Source organism: Gymnogyps californianus, chromosome 6, assembly GCF_018139145.2.
Source record: "Gymnogyps californianus isolate 813 chromosome 6, ASM1813914v2, whole genome shotgun sequence".
NCBI classification, from domain to species: Eukaryota; Metazoa; Chordata; class Aves; order Accipitriformes; family Cathartidae; genus Gymnogyps; species Gymnogyps californianus.
In genome coordinates, this window is record NC_059476.1 from 33,165,673 (window position 1) to 33,187,618 (window position 21,946).

At 39.6% G+C, this 21,946-nt stretch overlaps 1 protein-coding gene and 1 non-coding gene across 6 annotated transcripts in view; one reads left to right on the top strand and one right to left on the bottom strand.

Annotated features, from left to right (window-relative positions):
- CCSER2 (coiled-coil serine rich protein 2) overlaps positions 1-16,596 on the bottom strand; it is a 72,709-nt gene extending 56,113 nt beyond the window's left edge. For 3 of the 5 annotated variants that reach the window (XM_050899250.1, XM_050899247.1, XM_050899251.1), the window contains exons 1-3: positions 16,504-16,596; positions 3,272-4,748; positions 2,168-2,370 (exon numbers count right to left, since the gene is read on the bottom strand). In XM_050899250.1, the coding sequence (XP_050755207.1) occupies positions 2,168-2,370; positions 3,272-4,709 (1,641 nt within the window). In that variant the 5' untranslated portion in view covers positions 4,710-4,748; positions 16,504-16,596. The remainder of the gene's footprint in view (positions 1-2,167; positions 2,371-3,271; positions 4,749-16,503) is intronic. The other 2 variants (XM_050899248.1, XM_050899252.1) reach the window with 1 other exon arrangement.
- A 4,938-nt stretch (positions 16,597-21,534) lies between these two features.
- LOC127018109 (U2 spliceosomal RNA) lies at positions 21,535-21,746 on the top strand. Its single transcript, XR_007766716.1, has one exon. It is a non-coding gene; the product is annotated as a U2 spliceosomal RNA (small nuclear RNA).
- The last annotated feature ends 200 nt before the right edge of the window (positions 21,747-21,946 follow it).

Consider the following 21,946-nt stretch of genomic DNA (forward strand, 5'->3'; position numbering starts at 1 on the left):
TTATTCTCAACACCTTCAGTTCTCTGCAGTTTTTTTAACCTGTCTTTATACTCATTGCTTGCAGAGAAAAGGAAAAACATGGAACAAAAGCCGACATTAACCTACCCAAGAACATAATTCTTCAGAAATAGTGAAAAACTGTATCAGAAATTCTTCTGCATCTTCAGATTAAAAACAATCAATGTGTAATCTTTAGGCTAAAGAAATCAAATATATAATGCTTTCTACCAAAACCAATAAGCACAGGGAAAAAAAACACCACTAAAAGACAATTCAACAAACATTTCAGAGCTACAACTTCCCCCCAAAAACAAAGCTGACTGAAAATACATACCTGCCTTGTAAAAATAAAAGATGTATTACTGATGTTTCTCTCATTTAAGATAAAAATTCACACTACAGTAAGCACTGTAATGCTGGTACAGCACTAACAGGATAAAAATCAACATGGGTGGAAAGAACACATGACTTTCTAGATTCAACAGTAAGTCTTACTTACAACCTCCTCCCTTCTCTACTTCCTCAAACTAGTAAGTTCATTCTTCCATTTTTAAGGCCTCTCTAAAAGCTATTTACTTTCAATAAAGGAAGAAATAAGCCAAAACAGTGAACAAAAATGTCAAAAGCTTCTAATGTACCTCTGCTCCACAAGGCTTACAACAGCTTCTGTCAATCAGAACATTGATTGACTATCACTTCATACACATGCACAAAATAATGCATGGAGGTCACATGTATCAAAAACTTAGATACATAGTCCAAAAGCATGGGAAAGTAGTCTTTCATTTGTTTGATAAATCACACTGTATGTATCAAAAATATCTATATTTAAAAATTATCAAGGACAAAGTTTAAAAACTTCCCTTTTTTCCTGGCATGTGCATGCATGTGTCTGGGGAAAAGGGCTTGTGTTTTTGCAGTGACCTACATTAAACTTTTTTGTCACCTATAAAGATCAATAAAGCTACAAAGCTCATACTGGAAAAGTCTCAAACTGCTTTTCCAAGCTGGCCACAACTAACACAAAAAGTTAATAACCATTTCTAAACTCTTTTAAGCACTACATCCCAACGTCATGATTTAAGACATAAAGCAAGCAATACCACAAGCAGCTGAAAATATCAGGAATTTGTATGTAGTTACACATAAAAATATAATTACATAGCTATGCCCAATTTTCAGGAGAAATCTCTGCCGTTCTGCTCTTGGGCTACAGCAGACAACCCTACTAAAATTACAAATCAAAGTGTGAGTAGGTGCCACAAACCCCGTCCAAGTCCAAACCTGGTATCTACATTACTAAATTGGCAGTGGTGACGCCTGAAACACATGAAGCATGTCACATTGATTATTCTTTTTGTTAGAAGTTCTGATTGTTAGTATCATGTTAATAAAATCTGAGTTGCTTAATTCAAAAGTCTGTTCAGATAAAGAAATATGAACAGTGAAAAGCAATGAAGGATAGACAGACAATATTTTTCGCACGTCCACCAAAATCCCAAGGTTGGCTCCCTGACCTCAGCTGGAGGGTCACAGCACTGCAACAACTCTCCATCCACTCTTCAGACTGAATGATGTTTCTTGCAGATCAGTTACAAGTTTAGTAGTAAGAAAAAGGTTGTTACGCATCTTGTGTATTGCATCTGAGACATATAAAGAGTCCTGCTACAGTGAGCTACAGTCAGGTATCTACCTTAAAGATTCTATGCTTGAACAAACTGAGAAATCAAAGTAAACTTCAGTTCAAAAGGGTCCTATACGTATAAAGTATAGAAATGAGACGATGGAAGAAGTCAGATAGGCAATAGCTATTTTCTTGCTTTTTCACTTCTAGGTTTAGAGATTGGTAGGAGATATTTAACCTATCATTTGCAGAAATTAATTCCTTTATTCTTTGTGAGCACTACCATGAGATTGCACAAGGAAGGACTTGTTCCATCCTAACTTGTGATTAAGGAAAAAAAAAGTGCGTAAACAGCCTAATCAAGGTCACCTGTCCAGAAACAGGAGTTCCTAAACAAGAAGTTTCAAAAAAGCTATCAACTACAGAGGAAAGAGGAAACAACTATCAACTAAAAAAATCCATTAATTCTGTTTTTAAAATATACTTAATAAGCAATAAACTCAAAACACTGTAATTATGCAAGTTATGCATATAAATACATACTATGCTGTTCATTTCTGAAGATTCATAACTTCCACATGGATGGACACTTCCAATAGGTTCCAACCCTTCTTCATCCCACATATATGTGCCATCAGAGCTGTCAGATGGAGAAAGCTCAAAAGAGGACCCAGCTCTGTAATTCATCTCTGGAGAAATCACATTCTCAGCAGTATGCTTTGTGCTTTCACTGTTGTCATCCACTGCTTAAAGAAAACAGGAATAGTTAAGTTTCCAAAAACAATCCAATATTCCAAAAATAAATATTAAGATGTGTATTATTGGTGCATTAACTTTTCTGAAACTGTACGGTAACAGAAATATCTGAAAGCATTCTACAGTATTGTTCACTCATCCTAGAGGGGAAAAAAGCTCAAGCTGGTTGGGTAGCTACAACTAAGTATCCTTCCAACCTACATCTTTGCTAGCCTTTTATACTGCACTAATTCACCCATCATGAAAGCTACTTTCTAGAATTCTGTATCTTTTTAACCTATTAGAAGGTGGGTCCAAAAGTATATCCTTTGGATCGAATCTTTCAACTGTAACTTCTCTCAAAACAAGTGCGTACTATGACAAGCCCATCAGAGACTTGAAAACATGGCTTTTGAAAACATCTTCTGTCTCTTCCACTAATTTTTAAAGAATTAATATAGCATGCATCTGGAAAAAACAAAAAACAAAAAACAAGTGACATTCCTATTTATAATTTAACTGATTTAATTAGACACCCTACACTTATTCCCACTACTCAGAAGCAGTTACAGCTGTTCTCTGCCTACAGAGAGGGTGGGGGAGGAGGAGAAATTTTCTTAGAAGATCACCAAGCAAGGATATGAGGAATCCCACAATCATACCGCAAGCGTGGTTAAAGGAGGTATCATTCATTCTTATCCCAAAGAAAAAGAGCTCTTCAAAGTCATGCTTGGGAAAGATAACTATCATGCAGAAAAAGCACGGTAAGAAAACAAATGGGCCAGCATAGAGACAAGTTCCATTCTGAAACCACTCACAAGCAATGGGCAATTATATAAAACAACTCAATTACAGTTACAGAATCTTGATTTAGTACCTAAAATTTCAAACAGAATATAACAAAGTATTTACCAGACACGTTTATATCAAGCCAGTCATCAGCATTACAGCAAGATCCTCCACTTCCCTTGAGAGAAGTGAATGGCTCGATCGACGTTATACTCCTATGCTCTAATTCTTGAAGGCAGCTCTCCTTTTGCTGTATTTGTATAGTTCTGTTTGGGTCTTCTATATCTATGAAATCATCACTGAAGTCTTCACTCAAATCATTTTTTTCAGAGGATGACAAAGAAGATATAGATATTTCATCTCCATCATCGCTCATACACATCACTTTTGACCCATCTTTTCCCATACTTTCATGCAGACCCTCATCAGATTCTGTTCTTTGAGCATTGCTCTCTATAACACTGTTTTTCTCAATTGCTCTATTAATTTTTGTTGAAATTTCAGAGTTCTCCACGATGCATGTGTCAGGAGTTGTACTTTTGCTGCCATCCACAATGATATTTCCAGCAAATCGTTGCCTGGTAGGCTTCAGCAGAGAAGGCCGACTTAATCTGTATCCAAAAGAAGGTGCTGACCCAGATCCGTTTGACAGTGGGGGCTTCTTTGAACAAGGAGCCGACATACCAGAGTAGGGCCTGGTAAATCCATACTTCGTAGGTTCATTTCCATTGGGTACATCCAACTGACGTGCATTTCTTGACAACAAAGTTGACCTCTGAGATGTCCTGGCAGCTAGATTTTGACTATGATAAGGCCTTGTAAGATCCACAGCTTTATTAAAGGAATGTGACCTGGTTAAAGATGCAGTGGGAAGGAAAGAATTCTGAATGGAATGTGAAAAACTTTGTGATCTTACCATTTTTTCACAGGAAAAAGCCTTGCTATTGTCTGTAGATTGTGCCAGGCTTTCTCCTGAACTTGTTCTTGTGGCACTGGAATTAGCTCTAGGTCTCTGCAAACCTACTACCGGCCTATTTCCATAAAATCCATTTAAATGTGATTTTGGAGCATTGAGTCCAGAATATGAGGTCCTTCCTGATAGGGTACCTTTGGCGAATTTTGCTGAACTAGAGAGTCCAGGCAAAGACTTTGGGTTTAATTCCTCAGTAGAAGATACAAACATATTGGTTTGCTTTGCTGCTTTTGATGCAACCGAAGCAGTACTGTTCAAACCCGCCCTGAGCACATCATTACCCAATGCTCCTTGAGACTGAGAATACTTCTCAGAATCAATTAATTTTTCATTACAGTTATGTTTAGAGTTGGTCTCTCTCCCATTTTGATCATGAAGTTGATATTTATTTGATTTTTTCCAGTTGAAAGAAAAGGAAGACATGCGAACGGTGCCATTGTGCTTGCCGAAATTTTTGCCACCATTACTCCCTGCTAAGCTAACATCCGTCCCATTTGGCATAGGTTGCAAAACACTTCCTAAAGTTTTCGTTCCATATTTCGGTAGCCTGGAAACCAAGGATGTCCTGATTTGATTTTTTTCTTCCATGAGCTATTGGGTACATTGGTCCTTAAAGGGTGCTTGAATCTAAGGAAAAAAAAAAATTAGACCTGAATCAACCACACATTAAACAATATAATTTTATATACATTTGCATCTATGTTTACTACATTCCTGTGCCTAACTACACCATGGTGATACAAAGTAACTAACCCATACAAATTTTGTGAACTCCAGAGAAATAACCCGTCATGACCGATTATTTGGCAGTAATACGTTATTCAGGTCACACCTCCCTCCCTCAACTTTCGTTCTCTAGATAAACTGCCTTTTTTTTTTCCCCCTTCCTTTTGAAATCTATAAAATAAGCTTAAAAAGGGGTTGGGGTTTTTTTTCCATTTACCTATTTTGACCAGCAAACTTAATTTTTCAACTGTGTTACTATTATTAAATTACATACTTAAGACTTGATATTTAAAAAACCCCACAAATAGAACATAGCACAAACCTGTGGTCAGCAATGTAAAACTGCAAAAACTATAACATAAAATCTGACTAAAAGCTAATTTTTTTGAAAATTATTTTTTCCAGTTTCCCCAATGTCTGTTATGAGATACAAAATAATCACTCATCATCCACCTACACCACAGCATTTTTTTTCCAGATCTTATTGATATCCCCAATTCAAGATGAACATTCCTAGCCATTTTTTCCTCTTTATATGGAAACTGTAGTCTATTTTGGTCATCATCTTATTCATGTACAAGACTTGAGGTACAGGGCAACAGTTGCGCAAGATCAGTGTTAGTAAGTGAATTCAAAAGTTCTACTTCTGTGCAGTGATACATGAACACATAACGCTAGCTACAAAAGTATGAGATAAAAAGATAATTATAGCATTCATGCATTCCCTTGTATCTTGAATTTTGCTCCCATCCACCTGATTTGGAATACAGGGACTCCACTACAGTCTTTAATAAAGATTTGTTGTATCTCAACTTATAGTCATGTCATTTTGGTCTATCTTATATCACACTTATTTTATAAAGCCATATCTGCTTTACAGACATATCTTGGCCTCAAATTTTTGCCTTGAGAATTCTGATCTCCTTGCTTTGATATACTGCTTTTTGTTTCTTCCACACTCATCTACATATCCATCATACTATTTGGACAACTGTGTCCGTATCACCCTTTTGTACAGCACTTAGTCTGTTGTTTTGCCTGGCTATACCATATGAACAACGTGTCTAAATGCTATTATTAAAGACTTGCAGTTCAGACAACAAGGCCTTGCGCAGTCTCCAAGTTTCAATGTTGCATCTTAAGACAAGTTTTACTCTTGTGCTAAATTCTGTATTTGCAGGACCAGGTTTCTGTTTTTTCAAGACAGTTTTAAAAGGATATCTTGCTTTTGCTAGCTTGGATTTTATGTTTTCGTCAGTTCCATCCACTGGTCTTACAATGGTGTAAAGGCAGAGAATTTCAGTCATTCGTATGTTATTCCCTGAAACTATTATCCATGTTTCTCTTTTCACAGACCTACACACAGCTGGCAGGACTGAAAATACCCATGAAAATTTTTAAACCATGGCAATCATGATGAGAATCAACACACAGCAAGTAACATTACACTTATTTAAGGTACAGCAAATATCTTGTGTAACCACAGCAAGCGTTACCTTAAAGTGAGTCACTCCCCAAGCTGCTAGACCTCACTAAGAAAAACTTATGATAAAAATCAAAGTAGCATTAAATTCATGCAAACTGAAGTACCCTTAGGATTTTGTAAATGAATAGGATGCCCAAGAGCTGTACTTCTGGAAGTAGATCTACATTAAAAAGATACAAAGAGAAAAACACTCAGAGACATGGCTTTTTAGGGGCTCCTAATGTAGTGAAAATATCAGAATCCACATCCTACAACTGGTAGAGTGCATTTCCGTTTAGAAACGCACAAATCCAGACTTTTCAAATACTAAGTGAATTCTTGCACACCAGAGACATAACCTTCACCTAGGCGTACAAAGAAGCACACAAGTATTTCCCACAGGCAACAGCAAAACACTTAACTCATGTGTGCCTGTATGTGCATTTAGGTGTCTAATGTTAGGCATCTCAAAAACACTACGACGAACATCATCTACTAAGAAAAGCATTCACAGCATCTCATTCTTGTATCTGTACCCATAAAAAAAAAAAACAACCTTTCCTACAGTGTACCTGTATACCTTGCAAATGAAAAAATCATTACGCTTTAATATCAAATGTCAACATCAAAGATATTTACTTTGTTAAATATATACAGTAAAGGCAATAAAGTACACCTTTAAAAAAAAACTCCATGCATAAAAAATGGCCTTTAGCATCATGATGAATTCATTCACAGCAAGCATCATACTGCAGATCCATCAAAAGATATCCCAACTCTAACAAAAAGGCTCAAGTCTCAAAGAAATCTTCCAAATTAAAAAAGTTAAATTAGAAAGCTGCTAACTTAACTTTCATGCTTTATGGATAATTCCCTTTTCACATCTGTCTACCATCTCTTAGGTGACTGCAAAATTTAAATGAGGCTATTTAATTAGATTACTTTAATCCTCCACCAAGTGCTGCAAATTAAACTTGAAAAGAAGACCTTGCAGTTCTCTAGGAAGGGTGCTTGCTCATTTATCCTTAATTAGGGAAAGACAAAACATTATCTTCAGGAAAACTGTACTGATTGCTTAAAACATTTCAGATAATTAAATTAAAAGACAAGCAATACTCTTCTGTGTTTTATTAGCTACATAACTAACTACTGTGTCACCTTTTCAATTCTAGGTTGCATTTGTTTCGTTGAAATACAATGCCATCAAAAAAACCCCAAAACTTAACAGCATCACGTCTGGCAGATGTTACTTTTCCCAGAACATGGGTAATTTTCTTAAGTTCTCTTACACATCCTCAATCTTGACATATATTTACTACTAGAAATTACACCACCCTAACAGTGAAATTCCCTTATCAAGAAGAACAGTACCTGCAAGTTATAGTATGATTTCTGCATCCCACAAAACTCAGGTTCAATACAATTTAAGTTGTATTATGCTGTATTATAAAGAAATTCAAAGTATTTTTAGACTTCGGTAATCTATGGATTTTTTAAAACAGACATTTGGGCAAATAAGTCTTATATGCTTTGCCTTGGGAAATACATTATCTAGTGCACACAAGCCTAATCGGGAATTAAGCTAATTATAAAGAGCCTAGTCTTACATAATGATCCAGGGAAAAGGAATTAAAACTTTCAGATTATACTTCAGAGAGGGTCTGTATTAACTGAAAAGCTGCTATATCCTTACCTTCAAGGATATTCAAGATCCTGGTGATAAGCAAAAGGATATTCATTCTCACTCTCCTTTGTGCTTTCTGTATAGGATTATTTACACCTCAACAAGATCCTCCAATGTTAGTTTCAGCTAGCAAACACAACATTCACTTTTACTTCATTCGCAGTCTGTTTCAACAACATCAGGAAGGCAGTTTCCTATATACTAGCTTCTCAGCAAAGTTCAGCTTTGCATCTAAGACTTCACCCTACACATTGTGGAATGATTATTACAGAAGACGACAGCTTAAGGTTCATACATTTCAATGTTTGGGTACCTTAAAATATCGTGATCCCTATGATCCATGCCATCAGAGAGCTAATAGCATTTTCAAGTTCCAAAGAGATTACTGTGAGTGGGACCAAATTCACCTCCTATTGTCATAGCAGTGTGGAATAAACAGCTGCCGGATGAAACATACCTGACAGACTGGTGACAGACGAGAGTAATTCTGCAGAACTATCGCTATGCCAACAGTTTCAGATATATGTTTCATTATTCTTCTCAATTTTAAAGCCACTTAAACAGAAATACTGAGTAGCTAACTTAAGATGCTTTTCTTAAAGCAACTTCCTTCCCAGTGTGAAGAATTTTCTTCTTGAGGCAGAGACAAACATAAGTTTGTGTAACAGGATTGTGCTGGAAAACCAAGGTAGTCAACACCTCCTTGCTGCTTCTGGATAACAAAAATGGTACTTTGCTGTAGGTCTGTAAGAAGCTGGCAGCTACAGCAGTACACAAGCTTCCTTGCGTACCCAGAAACATTATGTCCACCAGTGTCCATATATCAGCAAACACCAATTATTAATCAGACATCTGTTTTGGTATTTGGTGTGGCGAGACTGACAGAACAACTGCAATGAAGCTCTGTGAATAAATCAATTATTCATATTTCTGCCATCATGTGCTGGATGTTACTGAAGCCAATGAAGTTTAATGACTGCATTTGTCAAGCCAGACCTTATACTCCTACTATTTGCCTTCTGCAGAAGGCCTAAGAATTAAGATACTATCTCATTCTACATGTTTAGCTCACTGACAGGTGATCTGAAGCAGCAGTTTACCAATATTCATGCATATTTATCTTGCCAACTCAACGGTGCTAGAATTTCCAGGGACCTTCATTCTTTTTCCCAGAAAACAAAAGCACATTTCTAGTATACAAACAGCATGGACAGGAAGGTGAGAACATTCCTTCACTGGTAACCTAAACTATCTCCTCTAGTGAAAAGCTTACTTGACCACAGCATTACTTGAGGGCAGAGAAAAGAACTGTTAACTACTGCCCAAGCAGTGCAGAAAATGAGTGAAGCCTACCCTTGGGAACTGAAGAGCAAATGGCAGGCAATGAGCAGATGGCTTGAGGCAGGCACAATCTACTACCTTAAGTAACAATTATATCCTGTTTTCTGCACCACGCTTCTAACAAGAGAGCCCTGCCGAAATCTGAGACACAAGACCAGCTCTTCAAGGTGCTACGGACATGCTTCAAGATAGCTGCTCCTAACTTCCCACTGGTTTTCGTAACTAAGATGCCCTCCACACAAAAAAAAAAGATACAAATTTGCCAATTTGAAAAAAGATTGTAGTTTACTTCTAATTATCATCTGCTGAATCTAGATATACCACTTGGCCTTTGTGAATTCAAGTGCACATGTATTTCAACTCTGTCCACTATGCATGGCTTATAAAAACCACCTGACCTCTGGGTTTTAACACCACAACTTGTATTTATTTTTCTCTTCAGGACACAGAGCGCAGACCTTTTCACCACTGATCCATTGTGAAACTTAAGCATAACTTAAGAACTATTTTTCTTAAAAATGTAATTAAAAATGCATTAGGGCAGTTACGTGAAAAGTATCTTATTTCCACCAGCATAGGGAGGTATTGAATGACATAAGGGAAAAAATCAGGGAGGCCCCTGCAACAGATACAGCAAAAGGCTTCTTTAGTAAGTACTTAGGAACACTGCAAGATGAGTAGCATGGCTGCAAGTCAATTTTCAGCTTTAAGAGGACCACGGGAGCTTAACAGAATGAAGTAAACTGGCAGGAGATCTAGCCAGCAAACACCTGCTCTGAGCAGGACAAGCCCTGAGGAATTGAAGATGATGAATCCTGCGGAAATTGAGCATGTTGTATGAATTAAATTGAATCAGAATACAACCAGAAATTCTGATGGCTCTGAGACTGAACTTCTGAGTATTTCCAACTGTCACATATTCTTTTGTGTTATTTACCCTGCACAGACTGGCTCCAATTCAGTCAAAAAGGCCGCCTTCTCTCAACTCCAAGATTTGGTAAGTTTTGTCAGCTCTGCAGTAAAATCCTCCAAGCCTTCCTTCGCCTGTCTTCAGTGTCTCCGAAACACCTCTGTTCTTGAATCAATTCCCAATACTTTATGAAGGCATCCATGAATTTTAGTGTCTCTCCCTCTATGTCCAAACTGCATAGTGATTAATACTAGCATCCTTGACAGTCTGCCTTTTGAAGGTACCACAGTCATAAAGTATGGTAAAAAATTCTAGGACACTTAATGCTTATTTTTCTGTTTCTCTGAAATCACTTTGTTGTTCTGTGTTCAAGGTTGTGAGATTCTGTTCCCAGATCTCAGAGAGCTTACAGGTAAGTCCTTTTCTATTCTTCCTCCCTCACACTTAGGTATGCTAATGTTCTACCCACTTGTAAAGTTTGATCTATCAAACACCAAGCAAACCAGTTATCCAAGCTGCTGTTGTGCTGAATTTTATTTACTGTTGGTCAGAATGCACTAGGTCAAGGAATATAAGCAGAGCATGATAATGAATAGAGATAAAGGGAGGCAAGAACAGGAAAGACATCATGAAGAGATTGGGGCTTCTGTATTTCTCACATTGAACAATATCTTTAGTCAATACAGCAAAAAGATGTGACATTCCTTGCAATCTTTAAAAGCATTGTTGTTATTCATCAGAATACAGTTTCCTAATGCTTTGTAGGGCTAGAGGACACAAGCACTTACTGGAGAAAAAGAAATAAGGAAATGCAGCTCTATTTTGTAGAGGAAAGCTACCAGAATACTTCCAGAATCAAAAACTCCATTCACATCCCTTAGGGCCACATTCTCAATTCACTCTGCCATTAATGCTATTTACATTGAGTATCAGGCACCTCAAGGAAGAAAAAAATGGCTGAGTGCTATCCGCCCAGAAATGTATCCTTTGTAATAGTTTGCCCACTTGTGCTTTGCATATTAGCAAAACAGAGACTATACATTTTAAACTCCAAATTTTTACATCAAACCTTACCAAAAGGTTGAAACAAAACAGGATTTGAGTTATCATAAAACCCTTAAAATTTTATTGAGAAAATGTCATGCAAATTTTAACTACTAGTAAGACCTTTGCTAAGGTTTCTCAAATAGGTAAATTGGCCCTGATTTTTGGCGTTCTTACATGACAAATAAGGCAGAAGGCAGTCAAGGTCCAGACATTTAGCCAGCTGCAGCAAGGGAGCAGCTTCAGGACAAAGAAAAGAAGATGGAAGATAGTTGGGGGTAGGGATATATTACTCCGAATAAAAGAGAATATCAGGGCCTGCAAAAAGGAAGGAATAGACTTGAAACACTGCACTTTCACATTCCTCTTAAATGTTAATACAGGTTATTATAGTTCATTCCTAAATCAGACATGAAATGCAATGACACTTACTCTTTTCTGCATTAGTGCTGACAGCCTAACTGTTCTCAGGGATAGAGGTCAGCTAGCAATTGGAACAAAGTATTGCAGAGGCACAACTCCCCTCGGAAGCTGCCAATCATCTGATGCATCCTCTTGGAGGAAGTCATCAATTCCCTTCTTCAAAAAGATCTACTCTTCTTGCCACAGCAGAGACAAAACATAGATCTATTCTGACTTTGTCAAAATTCTGGAAAATGCCTTTAGTAAGAACTAAAGGTGGCTGAGACACTGGTGGACATTGGGTTTTCCTGAAGTTTGCTTTTGTGCACTCTTCCAATCACTCATCCAAATGTAGCAGAGCCATACCTTGTTAAGTCTGAACTAGCGATGTCAACTCTGTACCTGCAGATATAAACACCATGCACTTCCTGCATAACCAACTCCTCAAAACACAAGATCCAGAACATAGTAAGGCTTTCACTGGAAATCCAGAGAACACAAGGCACAGCTGATAAAAACACTACGTTAAGTGTGCTGACCCCAAGAACAGCTTTCAAAGCATTGTAAGAGACCGATGGGATACATTGTAATAAATCAGAAGCAGAAACAATTGACATAATCATGACTGATATACCTAGCTCCAGTGCAGAAACACTCCTGCTAGAAGGAATTAAATTACATGGATTACTTAATTTTTTATGTTACACAGGGAAAAGCCTTCTGTGAACAGAACCAATTCAACAGATTCAACCTTAGCAAGCAAGTCATGCAGACCAAGCTTCTTCAGTAGGTTAGCTTAACAGCTCTTAAGCTGGAAAAGATGTATTGTTCTCAAAATCTTTGTCGGTGAAGAGATACAAAGAGCCTTTATTTGCTTCAATTCTTTGATAACATCATTCAGTCTAAATTGTTACCAAATTTGCAAGGATAATAAACAGAAAGGGGAGAACCAAACTAAGAAGACACATACACTATCTGTCTGCCTTATAGATCTAATGCTCTGCAACCTAAAGACAAAGTTGTACCGCTACAAAGAAGAAAAGAACTAAACTATCCTATTACTCAATCATTATTGCCCCCCCCCAAGTACTGTGACTATAAAGCACATCTATATCTAGGTTACTCTCCTATGCTGTCTTAACACTTGCTTGTATTTGGCAAGATTTCTATCCTGAAAGATAACCCATAACTGTTTATACATATGTGTGCGTGTCCATACATATTCAAAATACTCTCATCTTTCCCATTTGGTGTAGATAGCTGCCTTTCAGAACCGTTTTAAAGCTGACATCACTGTTTATATCATAAAGGCAAATTAAATTTTGTGCTGTAGTTAAGATGACTGAATAATCCCAAACATCAATCGCAGTCTAGAATCCAAGCTTTCTAGAAGTGAAATGGTAGATCTCAATCTCTCCTTTCAAAAATTTTGTGATTATGTCAGCATCAAAGCTACTGATCGCAGAAACAGGCCACTGCTTTTGCTGATGGTATTATTCCTTCAGCAACAGCATTTCATGTTGGTAATTTGAATCTTTCTGAATTTATTCTTACAAGACAGATTAATCTGTCTCCGAGTTCAGACATAAAAGCAATGTCATTCTGCAAACAAGTAGGAACTACCTGCTGTTGTCTGGCAAATATTGCACTTAAAAATAGAGGAGCCTCCCTTTTCCCTCAGAACTACCCACTGTCACCAAATGATTCAAACACACCACTCCCATCTCTAATCCTACTAGGAAAGACTTACTTTACCATTGATTCAGTAACAAACTAGAGAGTCAGCTTCCAGTTACTGTTTTCTGCTACTTATTTAGTAATGCATGTTACCCGGAGCAGGATTTTCTTGCTGATAAGAATAGGCAGGCTAGAAGCCAAGTGAAACTTTGAATACAACTGATTATAAAGGGAAATATCACTTTTTAGACTGCCACCTTGTCCATCCTACTCCTCTAGTTTGTTTATTCAATTGATGCATCTTCTCCATATAAGAACAGTGAGCTGTCTTGAGCTAAAATCCTCTTATGGTGGTACAAACAGACATTGTTCAATATATTTTTGTATTGATTATATAATAACTAACGACAGAAACAATACTACTTATTTGAACCACTGCTGAACAGTTTATCTATGTAGGTATCTTAAGATTAAGAATTCCCATGAGTTCAAATCTGTAATGAGGCTCTGCTTACCACCAATACATTACACCCTTTTTTCCCCCCCTCGAGCCACACATGCTCATTCTTTCTACTGCTGCCTGAGTAAGAATTCTAGTTATATGTTAAGCTGAATGACATGCAGAGGTAACTGAAGGCAATGGCATGTAATTCATAGACTCACTGGTACTGAGATATCTTCAGTAAGCCTGAAGAGGTTCACAGGTGATAATTGAGCAAGACTAGACAAGATGAAGCAGAAGGAAGATAGAAGAAAATAGTTCTGGGAATTTCTTTTCTACATATTGCCAATGCTATTTCAACATAGTTTAGCTTTTTCAGAAGATCATGACCTTGAGACAATAACACGTCAAACCATTGCTACAGATTTTTAAAAAAAACATATTGGTAAGTCAGCCACTGCTGGATTAAAAAAAAAAAAGACTAGAAAAAGGACTGACAAAGAAAACCTTTAAAACTTCTCTCATGAAAAAGAGCAAGTGAACCCTGGATAAGCTTGAAATATTATATAAATCATAATATTTCTCTGGGTTTGGATCACGGTAATTCCATGTCCAGATTCAATTCTCCAGCTCAGCCATACAGTTCCAGCAGTCAATCTTATTTTAAAGGCAATGAATAAAAAGTCACATTGTCTCTTGTGGTAGCCTTAAAAAAATGCACTGGGAAGAGGATGAACAGGGCAAGCATAGAATGTGACTGTCTCAGCCTTCAACTACTTTCAATTCATAGGATTTCTTGAATTTGATGTAGTTTGTTTAGGAACCCTCCACAGATCTCTCCTCCACTATCTTGTCCAACCTGTCCTTGAGCCCCCAAACTTTTTCCATCCATGACTGCCTTAAGCAAGGATTTCCAGAGCCCTACTAATAATTTTAAAGGTTATTTCATTGCCTTGCACAGATTCCTGAGGAAAACTACTTGTAAACTCCCTACATTGCAAGAACTGGCCACCGATTTCTGCTCTCCTTGCTACCAAACATACCAGTTATATCCATCAGTTTGTTTCATATCTATGTGCTTTCAAGAAGATACTGGATTACTTGTATTCTTTGAAGTGAAGTTTGACTTCTCTTCAACATCCACCCTTAACCAAAAATACTGCAGCCATATATTGGCATATTATAGCTTTCAGTTGAAACTTGCTTATTTTTGAACCACATCTTCAAAGTATCACTTTCTTGCTATTGAATTTCATTTCATTAGTGCTAGACACCTACAGCTTCTGTCTATGATTCGATTACTATAAATCGGTTCCCATTTTCAAAACGAAACTCTCTAAAAATATTCCAGTACAAAACAACTTTGCAAGTTTGCCACAGCATAAAATATCAACATGTTTTTAACCACAGACTGGCAGCCTTCTGTCAGTAAAGTGTGTTTTGTATTTTCTTACTGATTTTCTGACACACAAACACAAACAGTTATATCTGTATGTACCTATCAAGGTCAGTTTTCTATGATGTAGAAAACACAGATACTTGTTGTTTCCTCATACATTTGCAACTGAAAAAAAAGAAAAAGATTCTCGAAGAAACTGACATGTAACTTCAGTTACTAGTGACAGTTTGTCCACAGGATCAGTTTCTCCCACATTAGCTTACAGAGTTACACAGAGACAGTCATCTATGCTTATATTTACCTGAATTTAAAGGAAGCTGATACGTATCATTTGTTTTGTTTAATCAAGATTTCAAATTTAGCCATGGTAAAGTGTCATTTTTATAAACTACCATTTCAGAGAGCTTTCATGTCTGAAAGATTTACACAGAGAGGGTTTAGGATTTTTTTTTTTTTTTTTTTAAACTCTGTTTACTGATGGACAAGGCTATGCAGGATGAAAGATTCTGCTCCTTTCCTCAAGCCTCCTGCTACTAACAGCAGTAGCTTTGGCCTTGCCAAGTTTCCACCTATGCAAGTTTGCCTTACTGAGATGAAGGTTAGTTAAAAGCCATAGCTTCCCCCAAATCACCAAAAACACTGATCAACACATCTATGTAATAATTTCATCATAAGATCAGAAAAAATGCATTTAAGTAAAACCTATCTTTAATATGACTCACAAAAAGAACATGAGTTGAAGTATCATACAAATTCACATGGTAGTGAGAATCTCTATATCTAGAAGAGATTCTCGAATCTCCAGCTCAAAGTACACATGATATTTTTGAATCAAGAGAACCCAGGATATTCAGTTCTCCCTTGATGCTTTGCTTAACCTACGCTGTGTATGTCACAAGCCATCTGGGCTAATTAGGCTAAAAGCACAGGAGATCTTTTGCTTCAGGGAATAAATTCAGAAATTGTTTGCAATTTAAGGGTTATTCCAGATCTATAACTTGTTCAACCACCACATAAAAGTAAAACCTTATCAGCCATTTTCCTATAGCTAAGAAGGGGAAGCCTCCTTGCAGTGAGAACCTTGCCAACATTAACCATACTTCTGCTTCAATCAAAGCCATTAAAATGCACTCCGCAGAAGACTACCTCAACTCATCACAGACTAAGTGCTCATGAAAATCCCAACAATCTGTAGTGAAAAAGGCATTTTACTGAGAACTTGTGACACCAGTTCCCCATGTGACCAGGGATAGGCATCCCCCACCCTGAGAAGACTTTCTTGCTTCACTTACTATAGGATATTATCAGCAGAACTGCTCCAGCTGAATCCTCCCTTTAGAATAGAGAATAGCTAGTCAGCAAAGTCCAGATCTCTGCAAACGAAGCTACTTTTCATCAAGGAGGAAACAATATTCTCAGAATGTCTTCCAAAACGCACCTATTTGATAGAAGTTTAAGAGTCAGCTGGAGTGTGTGTCCCAGAGGTACGAAGACATGCAAAGACCTACACAGACTAGCTAAACTTCAACTTTGGAATAATTATTTTAATGCTGTTGGGATTTTATTATAACAACATACGTGTGTTCAGGTATCCAGAGATTTACATAAGTTTTTTTTATTACTCCAATTGAAACACAATACAGGATTTTAGACCTAATTATCAAAAGCACCATTAGTATTTTGATCTTAGTATCCCTGTTGGCATGGAATTTAACCCTCCCCGAAAGCTTCTAATTAAAAACATGGTGCTGCTGTTTACACTTCCAAACAGTGGCTAAAAGAGAACACCACAACCACTGCTGCAACTCTCTTCCATTTTCAGAGATCCACACTTTCTAACAAGTGATGTTCATCTGAAGACTGATGGCTTTTTATCTAGAGAGACAGTGCCAACACTTCTTTGTAACTGGTTTATTCCAAATAACCAAACCCTCTTAGTGGATGATCAAGTCCAAAAGAAATAGGTTTTACTCCAGCGAGCTCTTACATGAACAGTTCCACTAAACAGGATTACTCATTAGTATGACAATACATTAAATGAGATCATTATGTTAATTGAGATCATTACTATTCATTTTTTCTATATTCATATATATTATCACTTCAGTTCAAAAACACAAAGTGTTAAAGTGGTCAAAAATAACAAACACAGAAATCTTCTAAACCTGAAACATTTCTACTGTTTAAATAGCTTTACAATTAGAAGACAATACTCAGCAGTTCTTGGAGCCCAAACATTGAGATTTCTATAATGAAAAGTACTAACTGTGAGCAAAGATTAAACTTCAACTTTAAAAACATTTTTTCTACTGCAAGTTGTATATTCATGTAGATCCTTGGTTAACATTTAGGTAGCTGGTTATTACTAATGTTCCATTTGTTAGGCATTCACCTCTTCAGCTTAGAGGCATTAAATTCAAAATGGGCCCACAGAATGTACAGTTACATGATCATTATATACATGAGAAAATACCTGCCAAATTTCATTCAGTATCACCAAAAAATGTAAATATTTACTGCCTCACACTAGTATGATGAAGAGTTTTGTATTTTTGACTACTCCAGAAGAGATATTTTTAAAGTTTCAGAGAATACTTAAAGGGGTTCTCAATCATAAGAACATAACAAAATGAGACCTTAGACCCAACTTTACTTTGCTTTTAATGCCTTCATAATGAAAAATTCTATTCTGCATCAAATCGAGGCTCAAAGCCCACAAACACCAGGAACAAACCTGCTACGAATACGAAGCATCAATCCTACAAGTTGAACCAATTCCCCTGAAAAGTGGTAAACATCTTCGTATGACGTACCAGATGGAGTACCAGATCTATAATCCTTACCTTAATTTGTTGTCTGGCCTGGACACTAATGATCTGCTACAGCATAAAGTTCCCATTCAGTTTTGCTCTCTTTAACTGAAGATAAACAGCTCGACTTTCTCCAACTTAAAGGCTGAAGTTGCCTATGTTTCATTGTGTGTCAAAGTACATTTGAGAGAACATGATGTTAACAGCGGGCTCTGGATGATGAAAGCAAAGTCTTAGTGTCATTAAAGTGAAATCGTCGTAACGTACAGAGCATTCCCTTGTTACAAGCGAAATCTGAACAGATTATAGCTAAAGTAGATATTCCACCATTATTTTTTTTTTTTTTAAACTGTTGTCTTTGAACAACCACATACTTGGTACTTTTGCTTCTTCCCCTTTTTGGAGCTACAAAGAGATCTTTGCAACCAGGGCCTTCAGCAGCTATTTCCTAATACACCTGCAGGTACATCTCAACAAACAGAGAATTAAAAGACGCATAAACCACTGCAAAGCAGGAACCGACAGAGGAACACAGCGACAGGCCTGCCACACCGGATTGCCTTTAACCTCCGGGAGCAGCGCAGCTGACTAAGCCGAGCGCAAGCCCCGGACGCCGCCAGCCAAGCTGGCACCGCTGCAAGCCCCCAGCCAGCCGGGGAAGGCCACACCTGTGGCACGGCTCGCAGCCAGCGGCACTGCGGGAGCCTCAGCTGACATTCAGGCCGCCCCAAAGGTGAAGGCTGCGCCCGGCAGGGACACGCAGGAGGCTGCCCCACCCGCCCGGCCCTCCGCCGCCCTCCCCCCAGCCTCCCGCGGCCTGCGCGGCCGGTGATGCCGCAGCATCCCCCGGCCGAGGCGGCGACCCCAGCCCCGGCGGGAGGGCGGCGCGGCGCAGGGCGAGGGCAGCGGCCGCTACCCCCTCGCCGCCGGCAAGGGGACCCCCAGCAGCACGGCCCACCGTGAGAGGGAGGGGGGAGAGGGAAGGGGGAGAGCGAGGGGATGGCGGCGCGCACCCCCGCCGCCGCCGCACTCACCGCCGGGACGGGCGCAGGCCGGCGCTGTCCCCTCCTCGGGCAGGGCCGCGGCGCTCTGCGCCCTCAGGTACCGGCCGCCAGCCGCGCCGCCCCGCCCCGCCCGGCCCGCGGTGGGAGGGCCGGCGCGCGCAGCCCCACCGCGCATGCCCCGGGAACCGCGCCGGCCGCCTGCCCACGCCCCTCCGCGCCCCTCGGCTCACCCTGACGTCAGCGCGTCCGGCGCGCGCCCGACCGTTGGGCCCCGCCCGCCGTCCGTTAGGCGCCGTGCGCGCGCATTCTCTTTCCAACGGCTCCTCTCGTCGGGCGGCGGGTTGTCGGGGGGGAGGAAGGGAGCGGAGCTGGTCATGGCGGCTGCCCAGCATCTTCACCCACTTCGCAAGCATGCAGCGTCCTGCCGGCCGGGCCCCGGGCTGCCCACGCCAACCGCCGCAGCCCCCGTCTCCCCTTCGCCCGCTCCTCGCTCGTGACGCGGCGCAGGCCGGCGCCGTGCTCCGCTAACGACATGGCACCTCACCCGTGCCCGCCGGCCTGGCTGGCTGCAGGGCTGCCTTGGCGCGGTGTCGTGCCGGGCTCGCAAGGCCATGAGGCCTGCGGGCCGGCTGGCCACATCTTCCAGTCTGCCCTGACAATTAGTGAGCCCGTTGACCGAGTCAGATAAAAATTCAGTTGTTAAAAGTGTCAGGAAAATAGGCCTGTGAGTGTCCTGGCTCTGGGACAGAGAGAGCACTCACAGGGGAAAGAGGCCTCACAAATGTCCCAGCTACATGAAGAGCCTGGAAGGACTCATGCAGTCAACAGTGAGATGCAAATCCACAGGAGACCAGGCTTTCTCCGTGCTGGTGCTTGCGGAAGGACTTGGGCGTTTAATTTCCTCAAATTTTCTGCCTGTGCCAGGAATCAGAAGGCACTGACAATATCAAAAACTTCTGCAAGGTTCAGGAAGTTTTTTGCCTGTGGTTACGTGAGATGGTTCAGGATCATTTCGCTGTCTCAGTATTTATACCCCAATGCTTTTCCTAGCCACCTGTGCGCTTGTTTGGGGCTCGTGTTTCTGCATCTCCTGTGGTTTGGGACCGTCATGTATGTATTGTCTTAGCATTTCAGCATCTGTATTGCTGTGCTTCGGATTTTCGAAGTTTTCATTTTTCTCGAAAGTTTTGCATGCCATTATTTCTAAATTTTTGCCTGCCTGCCTCACCAGGCCTCCCAGAGGAAGAAAGCTGTGCAGTAGCTTCAAGCTATGTTCACGTAGGAAAAAAACCACTGCCCTGTAATTGATAAGCATCATTTGCCGCAGCCTCTTGGCTAGAAATTGGGCGTACCGCCAGGGTGTAAGACCTGCTTACAGATGTCAGCCGAGGCACTGCAAATGCCTCCTCACCTTTCTAGACACAGGGCATGAAGACTCCAGTACATTTGCCCCATAGATAGCAGAAAGGCCTTTTTTAAAAAATAAGGAACAAGAACTGAAGCTTTTGTACGTCTTTTTGCCTGAACTTCGATGTACCAGCCACATTAATGCATTTATTCTTAGAACAATCTGAAGCATAATTATTCCCCTGTGGTACAGGAAGGAAGAAAAAAAAAAGGCAAGCAGAGAGATTGAATCTCTTGTGCAAAGCTAAAGAGATAGCAAAGCCAGGAAATGGACTCAGATTTCCTGAGTCAGGTGTCATTGCTTTAACCACACAATCATCCTTTCTTTCAGTCATTCTCAGCTTCTATGTAAACATCAACTGCATTAGTGAAGATCTTATTTTTCTCTACTTTGTTCATCAGAACAACTTCACTGTTCCCACTGAAATTTCCTCCAACTAACTTTCTTCTCCATTTCCTTCCCAAAAGTAATAGAAATTATATTACAGGCTCACTGGGAGGGTGAAATGATATTACAGACTCACTAGGAGGGTCTTAAATTTCCCACTGCCTTTCTGCAGGCACTGGCAGGTATTTCTTCAACCCCAATACTTTAAGCATCAGCTCACAAAGCAGTTGTGGAGCTTCCATGGTGCATCTCTTAGACAGGTACCCAAATGCACAGTGAAAGAGGTCAAGGAACAAATCATTCCCTGTCATCATGCTTCTCAGCTAGATCAGAGGACTAGGAACACTTGTAACCAACGCAAAGGAGGCACATAAGCTACGGGTACTGACCTGGAAGTGGTGGTATAACCACCTTTTCTAACTCCAGCTCATACTTTTATTATCTGAAAATGATTATGAAACAAAACTCTAAAAGAAAACTACATATATAAAAGAAGAAAACAACCTAGAGATATTTTAGGACAGATTTGAGAGCCTCCACTATCTGTTTAGACATTTAACAGATTTCCACAATGCTTATGTAGCCTCCAGATTAAGATCCAGTCTTTAAGCAGAATTCATAGTTTTTGAAAAATAACTTCAAAGTTGCGTACCCAACTCCAGCTTCTGACTAACTCAAAAGATAGTCTTAACAATCCTACTGACAGACTACAGACTAAGATCTAGCTATGATCAAGTGCAGTATCTTTTCTTACCAGTTTAATATTTGATATGTCTTCAGCTTGAAGACTTTACATTCCATTGATTTTATACTAAATTGATTTAGATGGACTTTATATTACACTGGGAGATGGACTAGAAGCTTGTTTTATCCACTTCACTCACTGACCTGGCATTGTGCTGCCTCCAAAAACCAGAGACACAGCAATGGATAACACCAACCACCCAGAGAAGAGTTTAAGAGCTGCATGAGCAGATAGTGATATTCACACAAATATTCTCCCAGCCCCCAGCAGTCTGCAGGCCAGGGACTTTATGAGCCAAGGACACACTTTCCCACAAATTTGCTGAAGTATGAGCAGCTTCAGCGCAGGGAGCGTTACGGAGGCCTAGTTTTCCTAGTAATA